This window comes from Thamnophis elegans, chromosome 5, assembly GCF_009769535.1.
Source record: "Thamnophis elegans isolate rThaEle1 chromosome 5, rThaEle1.pri, whole genome shotgun sequence".
In the NCBI taxonomy this organism is placed as follows: domain Eukaryota; kingdom Metazoa; phylum Chordata; class Lepidosauria; order Squamata; family Colubridae; genus Thamnophis; species Thamnophis elegans.
In genome coordinates, this window is record NC_045545.1 from 49,608,517 (window position 1) to 49,618,597 (window position 10,081).

Genomic DNA, 10,081 nt, shown 5'->3' on the forward strand with positions numbered 1-10,081 from the left:
CATCTGTTTATATCAGCTTCCATTGCTATATAAGTAGTCCTCGCTTATAACTACAATTGAGCTCAAACTTCATGCTGTTAAGTGAGACAGCTGTTAACTTTTACCTGATTTTATGAGTTTTCTTGCAGTTAAGTTAGTAACACGGTTGTAAGTGAATCTGGCTTCCCCATTGATTCTGCTTGTCAGAAAGTTGCAAAAAGTGATCACATGAACCTGGGACACTGCAACGTCAGAGTCATCTAAGCATCTGAATTTTGATCACATGAGCATGGGGATGCTGCAATGGTAGGTTAAGTGTGAAAACCGGTCATGTCACTTTTTTCAGTGTCGTACTCCGTAAGTCACTAAACAAACTGTTGTAAGTCAAGGACAACCTATATTTCATTCTGCAGACTTTTATCTTTTATCTAAGAAAAACTCTTATTAGTACTAAACTCATCAACTTTCTTAACTATAAATTCAAAAATAGCTCTACTTGAAGAAAATTTATTTAGAAAGTTCTGGAAACAAAGATATAGTTTCTTTTTTCCTGTTATTCTAAACTAAAAACCTTATTCTTACTCCATCGAAAAGTGTTTTGTTAGTGGCTATTGCTGATTTGTAACAGCTATAAGCAAGCACAACTGTACTATAAAATATTGTGCATCTGATGGAAACAATTCCTTTGATGTTTTACATAATTTTAAAAGAAGTATTCCTATTCGTCATTCAAGCAGTCTTCACCATCTTGCAATCTACCTGTGGCATGTGTGTAACCAGTAACATTTAACAATTACAGTAACAAATTAAAATGTTTCCTCTTCAGCAGTTTTTTCTATGAATCACCCTTTCAGACTAGAACCAATTATGCAAACATATTTGGTGGAAAGTCCAGCTGAAACATATGGCTTACTGCAATCATAATAATCATACCACATATAAAGAATCCAACCGCCTATTTCTTATTGATGCTAAAAAGTATAATTAAATGTTAAAGAATATAAAGAAAATAATATAATTCCCTGATCCAATGCACCTCCTCCCTTATTTCTTCTGGGCAGACCTGTGACATTTCTGAAGAAGGGTGTGCACTTATAAAGAAGTCCTGCTTAAATAAAGTAATGTAATTAATGTAATGTAAAGCCATTACAGCATTTTAGCATTAACCCAGTTATCTCACTGTACTATAGAGGAGATCAATATCGTCTACAATGCATGCATTCCCGCGATGAAAAAAAAGGGGGGTGGGCAAACGAAATATATACACGGTCCTTTTACACAGAGCGTCGTTTTTAGGCCAAAAGTACTTGCAACCACCCACAAACGATTCACAAAGGGGAGAGAGCGCCAAAGGACTGTTGTGAGTCACTTCTCGCCTAGTAACAGCCGCGTGTTCTCGTACTATTAGCCACTCGGGAACTCCGTCCGTCACGCTCTCTCAGTAACCGCAGGTGTGCATCTGCAAGAGCCCAGACGGGAAATGGGAGCCGCTAGTGAGCTCGGGCCGCAGGGGCACCGGGGGACCATTCCCAGCCTCGCTTCCCGTTCGGGCCGACTAATTCTTCGGGAGCAGCCACCCTCCCAAGCCCCGCCCCTCTCCCCATCCTCAGTCGAGTACCACCCAGCGTCTCCGCCCCCCCCCATTTCTCCCCCTTCAGAGCCCTCCAATTCGTCACACCTCTCCTCTCTCCCTCCCTCCCCTTCATGTCGGGCGTCCCGTTCCTGCCCGAAACCAGCGCTGCCCGCCTCTTCTCCGCCCCCACCCCCACCTCGGTTTGGCAGCACCCCGGCCGTTTCTTTCCTCGGCTCTCCCCTTTTTCCAACCTAGCCTCCTACAAGCGCGCGGCCTCACCGACCTCCTCCTCGCTCTCGTTGCGGAAGCAGAGGCAAGCCGCCCGTTTCTTGTATCCGTCCCCGTCGTAGGTTCGAGTCTGGTTGGACTTGAGCTTCATCATCTCCGGTCGGGGAAAGGGTGGGGAGGCCCACTAGGGAGGCAGCAGCGAGATGATCCGAGAAAAGGGTGTCGGCTCCGCACGCGGGTTAGGTTGGAGGGTCTCCCTGCCTGAAGGGGGCGGAGGACCCGCTATCCCAGAGAGTCTCTGCCTCCTCACACAACAGCCGAAAAGGAGGGAAGCCCCCTCTGCACCGCTACTTGCTACAAATACTGTCGCCGTCCACCCGCCGCCTTGTTCCCGCTCTCTGCTGCCTCCAGGGCTAGGACCGCAGCTTCTGCAACGTTTCGGCCACCGCCGCCAAACGACGACGACCCGCGGCGCCATCTTGGGGCATACTACGTCAACGGCGCAGAGGCAGCGGGTGGAGAAAAGCGCTGCCCGGGATTTCTTCTTCGGCGCATACTACGCAAGCAGCGTAACCGAAGATTGGGAATCACTCGCCCCTTTCCGCTTCGGACACCCGTTGCAGAGAGCGTCTCCCAACGCGAGGCTTGAGCCCAGCCGCACTACTGTAAGTCAAGAGTGTCGAGAACACGGGGAGGGGTTACCGTATGTGCTCCGCTGCCGTTGCACTCTTACGCTATCACCGTATACGAAAGCCACAGTACTGTAAGCGAGACGTCTGGCGTAGCGTTTTGCTCACGGCCTCGGGCTTAATCGCCGGGCTGCGCAAATCGCGTACAGTGAGAGGAAACAATGCCCATCTTGTGGGAGCAGCGGCACGCCAAAAGCGTAGAAAGAAAGAAGTCTTGTTGCAAGCTTCGATAAAGAGAAGGGAGGGGTAAGACGGCTTCAGATGGACAGAATAAAGGGTGTCTCCTCTAGGATGACAAGGAAAAAACGGGAATGGCGCATTTGCAGTTACTCTCAAAGAAATGTGTACTTCGTATTTCGGCCAATGACTTAATCTGTTAGCTTTCGTGGGAAATCATATTTTCCGAGCATTAAAGCTGTGAAATTTTGTCACTCATTCTGTACAATGCCCCACCATGTTCGTCTTCATATCTTTTACCTTAAGGATATTCTGAAGCAAGTGGACCGATCATGATGAATATCATTGATAGGGCGGCATGTCTGCATAAGGGGAATTAGTTCCTTATTTAAAAAGTTGCCTCGACTGGCCCCACCCCCCCACCCCCACAAAAACATATGGCCTTTCTCCTTCCTTGACATAAGCTGCTTTCTTTCTCAGGTGACAGGAATAAGAGAAAGAAACTTCCTTCAGAGTTGACAGGAATGGGCTCTAAACACAAGATGTCTGCCAAAAGAAAAAAAAAAGCCTGTTTCCTCAGCAACAAAGTTAACCTCTGCCCTGTAAAGTTGACCTGCAAGGCAACTTGCCTCCTGACTAGCACTGTGAATAACATGTATAGCTGTTGTTTTATTAACCTGTAATCTGTGATAGTTTATTGTATCAAAATTTAATGAGAACTAGTATTTTACTTAGTGAGAAAGGAGCCTTATCTGACCAAAAGATAACTAGACCTTGAAAATGTTTGGCTTCTCATCCGAGAAGCTTCTTCAGTTCTGATTGGTCTGATTTGTCACTAAACCAATCCCTATACACAATATAACAGTTTGTAACCTCGCTCTTTTCATAGTCTCCAAGGCTGCTGGAAAAAACCATGTTTTAAGAGATTCATAGGTCAGTAAGGTGGGGACAAATCTTACCTCAAAAACGTTCCAGAGGATAGATGCTGTGGCAGGAAAGATCATATTCTGGTCCTGTCAGATGGAACCCATAACATGTTTCTCCTGCTAGACCTCATAGGATGGGTAGATATAACCAGGAAAAGGTAGTCACTGATCCCATACTATCTAGGGGTTTAAAGATGGGAATCCTGCATCTTGAATTGAATATGGAAGCAAACTGGTAACCAATGCAATTCATGTTGCAGAGGTATAATTGAGCAATCCTAGGGGCATGCATAATTGCCACCACATTTTGCACCAGTTAACCTTCTAGATACTCAAATACCTGGAAGCTTAACTGGCAAGTTCCATGTAGATCACATTACAGTAGTCCATTCAGGAGGTGACCAAGGCATAAATAAATATGAGTAGAGCATCATGATCCAAGAATGGATGCAGTTGGAGCACAACACGGATCTGGACAAAGGTCTTCTAGCCACAACTGCCACATGTTCACCCAACAGCTTTATATAGATGTTAAACAGGAGTGGAAACAGTACCAACCCCTACAGGACTCCACATAATAGGGGTCAAGAGTGAGAACTCTCACACTCAATGAACACTGACTGGTATTGGTCCCATAGAAAGGAAGCGAACAAGAACATTAATACTGCCCACTCCTCCCCATACAGCTAATCTCGAAAGATACTGTGTTTGATGGTATTGAATGCCAGTGAGATATCAAGAAGAACCAGGATGACTGGACTATTCCTATCCCGCTCATGCCAGAAATCATCCAAATGTCCAACCAATGTCATTTTCCTTCTAATGCCCAGGCTTGAATCCTGACCTAAGAGTCCAGATAATCCCAATTTACCAACTGAAGACTTTGTGTGACCCACCCTATTCACAACTACCAAAAGAGAGATTGGTTATTGGATGAAAATTATCCAATATGTTAGGGGTAGCAATGACTTCTTGAGGAGGGGGCAAACTAATGCCTCCTTAAGGGGCAGAATATTTTTCCTCTCTCAAGGAAGAGTTCACCAGTGCTAAATCTAACTATGGTACATGTCATCCCCAGGCAGCCTAGCTAGCAAGGAAGAACATGGATTTAATTAGCAGATGGTTTGAATCACATTCAGGCCGACTCTATTCAAACTATTCCCAGATAATAGGAAAGACTGGTCCCTGGGCATCTCAACTGGTGTCAAGACTGGTGAATACATTTAAGCAATTTTATCCAATAGATGCTCTGTAAATTCAAGCTGCATGACCTTGTATGTGAACTTCCAAATCTTTTATCTAAAAGAGTTCGGGTCACACTAAATGGGGCTGCCAGGTGGTTATCTACAGACATAATAAAAGAGTGGAAAAGTATTGCCATACATGTATGGTTTTTTTTAAGTATATGGTGGGCATGCTGTGAAACAGTTGCATGAACACTTGTTGGGATCTAATTTTTAAAAATTGTAACATACATTATGTCAGCTGAGCTGAGTTCAAGAATCAAGGTCTAGGGTTAGGGTTAGTATTGGAATTTCAATTCCAAACATGAAACATACTGGCTTCAAACATGTTTCACATGATATGACAAATTGTTGAATTGGCATATAATTTTAATTGCCTGCACACCTCTATTTATTTGAAAATAAATGTGGGTGAACTACAAAACAGTTTTGAGTAATTGCTTTTGTAGTAAAACTAGAATCACATTAGAATTCTACAGAGTTTATGCTGTTGCCATGTGCACAATGCTAACTACCCCATGTACAAACACTATGCTCAATCGAGGAGTATGTTTAATGGGAGAAGATGGAAAAGAATCTCTGAAATTTACATATAAATCCAGTGTTGTATTTAATTATGTTTTTTTTTTCAAAATACATCTCTACTTTCTCTTTTTTATTCTGTATAAGAAAATATATCCAAACAGTTCTATCACAGAGGAATTTCCATAGTATAACAGTTTGTTTCCCATTAGGGCCTAAATTGTACTAGACCAGGCGAACTGGTGGCCCGCAGGCCAGATACATCATGTCAGGCTACGCCCACCCCAGCTCCGCAAAGGCAAAAACATGATACGTCATGATCTGGCCGTGACACAATCGAGTTTGACACCCATGTACTAAACTATTACAAAATATCAGCAGTGAATCACTGTTAAGGGTCCTGAACTAACCATGCTGCATTTATTATTTTTAAATAACCTCTGTCTCGAAAGAGGCCTTCAAGATTAGTACTTACACCTGTTCATGGCAGGAATCCTCATACCATCCCATATAAATGGTTGTCACGCATTCCAAAAATCTAATTTATGGAGCACCTAGAACTCAGGAGGCAGACTATTCTGCTCTTGAATAGCTCTCTCAGATGGAAAATTTTCAAGTTTGGGTCTCCTCTAAAGATTTCCATTCAACAGCTCCTGTCCATCCAGGGACACTAGAGGATAAAGACACAAACCAGTGTACAACTGTTACTGTGTCTCCACTTAGCTTTTTATCTTTAGCATAAATGTACCCAGGTTCTTAAACCATCAGAATTTAGCAAATGTACCCAGTTCTTAAAACCATCAGAATTAGCTTCTAAGTTCCTCACCATCTTTATTGTGCTTCCATGGACCACATTTTCTTTTCTATCAAAAAAAAATCAATGCTGCCAAGAAACATTGGACAAATTAGGAAAATTATAAAAGGGAAAAAATGAGATGTGTGCTTGAAATCATGAAAGAAAAATTTAAAAATTGAAAGGATTCTGCTTGCTGGAGGTGACAAGAAAGTGCAAAGAATTTGGGGGAAAGAATTCCACTAAGCCAAGTATGGATTCATAAATCTGGCATTTATTTTGAATCCCATTTTTTTCATAATTTGCTTTTTAAATATTTTTTACCAGCCCCATATCGAAGAAATAACACTAAAATATTCTTTGTTTAGATAAGTAAAAATATACTCAGGTTATACTTCATTAATTTAGGGGTAAGTAATTCACCCTCTTCCTTGATTACAAGTAGTATGGAAAGTTATCTCCTTCAAGATTGAAAGTGGGATAGGAATAGGAAATTTCTGAGATTTAAAACTTTCATTTTCATGCTTAAAAATACCAGATTTGAAAATCTGTTCCAAATGCCAAAATTCAACCTCAAAGTGTATAAATTATTAAATGGGGCATGGAAGGGTAAAAATTCAGTTTGTCTCTCGGTGGCCTCTGACTTCCGATTATATCTTCAATTGAGAAAATTGTGCTGCTGGAAATAAATCATTTGCTTGTTACCCATGAGTTGCCAGCTGTGAATTGCATTTCTAGCTTATTCTGCCTAGATGTCCAGAGAAGGCTGAAATATCATTTCCGAAATGGATTGTACAAACTGAGATTCTTTTCCAAAATTAGCAGGATATTTCCAGTGCTGTATATTATTTAGGAGGAAACAGAGATAACAACATACAGGCAAAAGTACAGTAATGAAGCTTACTTGAAGATACAGAATTGATAATCCAATTTCTTGTGAATAAGCGTTATTCCATTTGAATAGCAAATAAAAATATTTTCTATTGGAATCATGAATAATATATATGAATATATAAATAACAGTATTTACTTAATACTATTAAAAATAGAGCTGCTGTTTTAACATTAGATTCAGTGATTCAATATATACCTAACTAGCCAAAGAAATCAATACACCATCAAAGGAAAAATCCATCTGTCCAAAACAACTGTTAGCAATTATGTCAGAAAACAGACAAATGTTGATGCTGTATCTGACTACAGGTAGTATTCAGGTAGTTAATATATACAGGTAGCTCTCCTTTAGCACTGCATTTAGCGACCATTCAATCATGTAATGATGAAAAAGTCACTTAACAACCAATTCTTTGCAGGTCTATAAATCGAAAGAAGCTGAAACGTAAGGTTTCATTTGACAGATGCTTCCTCTTAACAACTGAGTTGAAGATCCCAATTGTAGTCATTAAACTAGGACTACCTGTAATTGAATAATTGTCTAAAAATTACTATAACAGTTGTAGTTTTTGATTTATAATCGTTCATTTACTGGCAGTTCGAAGTTACAATAGCACTGAAAAAGGTGACTACCAACAATCACACTTACAATCATAGCAGTATCCCCATGGCCACATGACCTAAATTTGGGCCCTTGGAGACCAGCATGCATATACAATGGTTCCAGCATCCCAGGATCATGTGATCACCATTTGCAACCTTCCCAGATAGCTTCCAACAAGCAAAGTCGATGAAGGAAGCTGGATTCCTTAACAGCTGCAGTAATTTACTTAACAATACAAACGAAGAAAAGGTTGTAAAATTGGGTATGACTTACTTAACCACCATCTTGTTTTGCAACAGAAATGCTGGCCCCAATTATGGTTGTAAGTTGAGGACTACCTGTACTAAATTAATCTTGTTAGGAGAATGCTGTCAAGTTTTGCAATACTTAACTCCCACTCAGGCATCATCATGTTTTGTGACTAGGCAATGTATTCTTTATGTGATACCATATTCTGATACAACTGCAAGCTTATTATTTAGCCATTCATAATCACAATGATTAGGAAAAAAAGTGGTTAAGCTGCAAGACATTAGACCACCCATGCGTTGAGTCATAGAAGTACAGGTAGACCTACACTTACGACTGCAATTGAGCCCAAAATTTATGTTACGTGATAAATTTGTTGAGTTTATGCCCCATTTTATGATTTTCTCACCAGTTAAGTGAATCACTGTTCTTAAATTAGTAACACAATGTTAAGTGAATCTGGCTCTCCCCGTTGACTTTGTCAGAAGGCCGCAAAGGGGTCAAATGACCCCGGGGCACTGCATTTGTCAATGAGTCAATTGTTAAGTATCCAGTGTAAATCACATGACCATGGGGATATTACTATGGCCATTATGAAAAATGGCCACAAGTCCCTTTTTTCAGTGCTGTTGTAACTTCAAACTGTCACTAAATTGAACTGTTGTAAGTTGAGGACTGTAATTCTTACCTAAACTCACAACCATGACCTAGGGAGGACAAAGGAGGAGTGGGAACAAGAGCAACTTTTTACTTCCTGCCAGCTTCCTCATCTGTTTCCTTGTAGGAATCTGCCAGGGGGCATCAGAAATATCCCTTCCCAGCAAACAGGTTAAGTGGTTGCTGCTGGATGGGGAGAGGAATGATTGATTGCAAGACTGGCTGGAAAATACCATGGAAAATTGAAAAGGAAGATCATGTGACTGCAGTAGCAGCCAGAACTGAAGCTGTCACAACTTCCCCAAATTTCACTCTCTTGGGAATCATGGGTCCCCAATTTGGAGGCATGCTGTACTGTAAGCTTATTTGGGGACCTTGGTTCAAAAGTTGTTGCCCTATGCTGCACTTTCACTCAAAGGTCATGATGGAGTTTTGGTAGCATATAGATTATAAGCATTCAGCAGTTATTTTAGGTTAAAATCAATTCCAGGAACTTATTTCAGCATCCAACCTTTTGGTGTGTATGCTCATGACATGACATTTCTCCAGAAGCCACAGAAATCCTACAATGATCCTCTCCAGTGACTCAAATTTATAAAATATCTTGTAAACTAAGAGCCAATGCAGCGCTGCTTAAAAGTATAGGTACAGCAATGAGGAGATTTAAGTTTAAGCTTCCTCGTCAACCACTGAAATTCATTGGATGACTCTGAGTCGCACTCAGCTCAGCTTTTTTTTTGCTGTGCCATCAGTCAATGTTGATTCTTGGCAACTGCCTACATAGCTAGTCCCTGCAGTGTGTCCCAAGGTCACCCAGCTGGCTTCATGTCCAAGATAGAATAGAACAGTTCCCCAGTTTTTAGCCTAACATCTTAACCACACCAAACTGGCTCAAGTACTGACTGATAAAATTATGAAACTGAAGCCGAGATTGGATTTGCTAATTGTTCGAATATCTAGGAATTCCTTAAGTCAGAAATAACAATTATTAGAAACAAAATGGAGTGAACTATTTTGGTAACAATACCCAATTAGTGCTTTTGGCTGATTTTGAAGAAATTGAAAAAAAAGTACCCACAAATATTTTACAAAAGAACTTTAGGTCGGTTCCCATCTCTATTTCCCAGTAATACAGGTAGTCTTCAACTTACGATCACAATTGGACCCAGAATTGTACGACTTTTCTTGATACAATTGTTAAGTGAATCATTGCAGTTGGTAAGTTAGTAACAGTTAAATGAATCTAGTTCCCATTGACTTTGCTTGTTAGGTCACAAAAGGTGATCACATGGATCCCTGGGACACTGCAGCCATCATGAGTCAGTTGCCAAGCATCTGAATTTGATTATGTGACCATGGGGATGCTGCAATTTTCATGTGTGTGAAAAACGGTCGTGTCACTTTTTCTAATAATGTAAACTTGAACGGTCACTAAATGAACTGTTGTAAGTCAAGGACTAACTAGTAAGAAAAGTAAAATAATCAGGCCAAACAATTAACACCAAGCTCTGAACAACTCTGCAAGACAATTTGTATCAAGCCTGGA

General features: G+C 41.0%; 1 protein-coding gene and 1 long non-coding RNA gene across 2 annotated transcripts in view; one reads left to right on the forward strand and one right to left on the reverse strand.

Moving 5' to 3' along the window:
• The window catches only part of NUDT3 (nudix hydrolase 3), a 41,359-nt gene extending 38,226 nt beyond the window's left edge, over positions 1-3,133 (reverse strand). The window contains exon 1 of the mRNA XM_032217285.1: positions 1,836-3,133. Coding sequence (XP_032073176.1) covers positions 1,836-1,934 — 99 coding nt within the window. The 5' untranslated portion in view covers positions 1,935-3,133. The remainder of the gene's footprint in view (positions 1-1,835) is intronic.
• Positions 2,359-6,213, forward strand: LOC116508654. The gene is made up of 2 exons (XR_004255393.1): positions 2,359-2,445; positions 3,127-6,213. It is a non-coding gene; the product is annotated as an uncharacterized LOC116508654 (long non-coding RNA).
• The last annotated feature ends 3,868 nt before the right edge of the window (positions 6,214-10,081 follow it).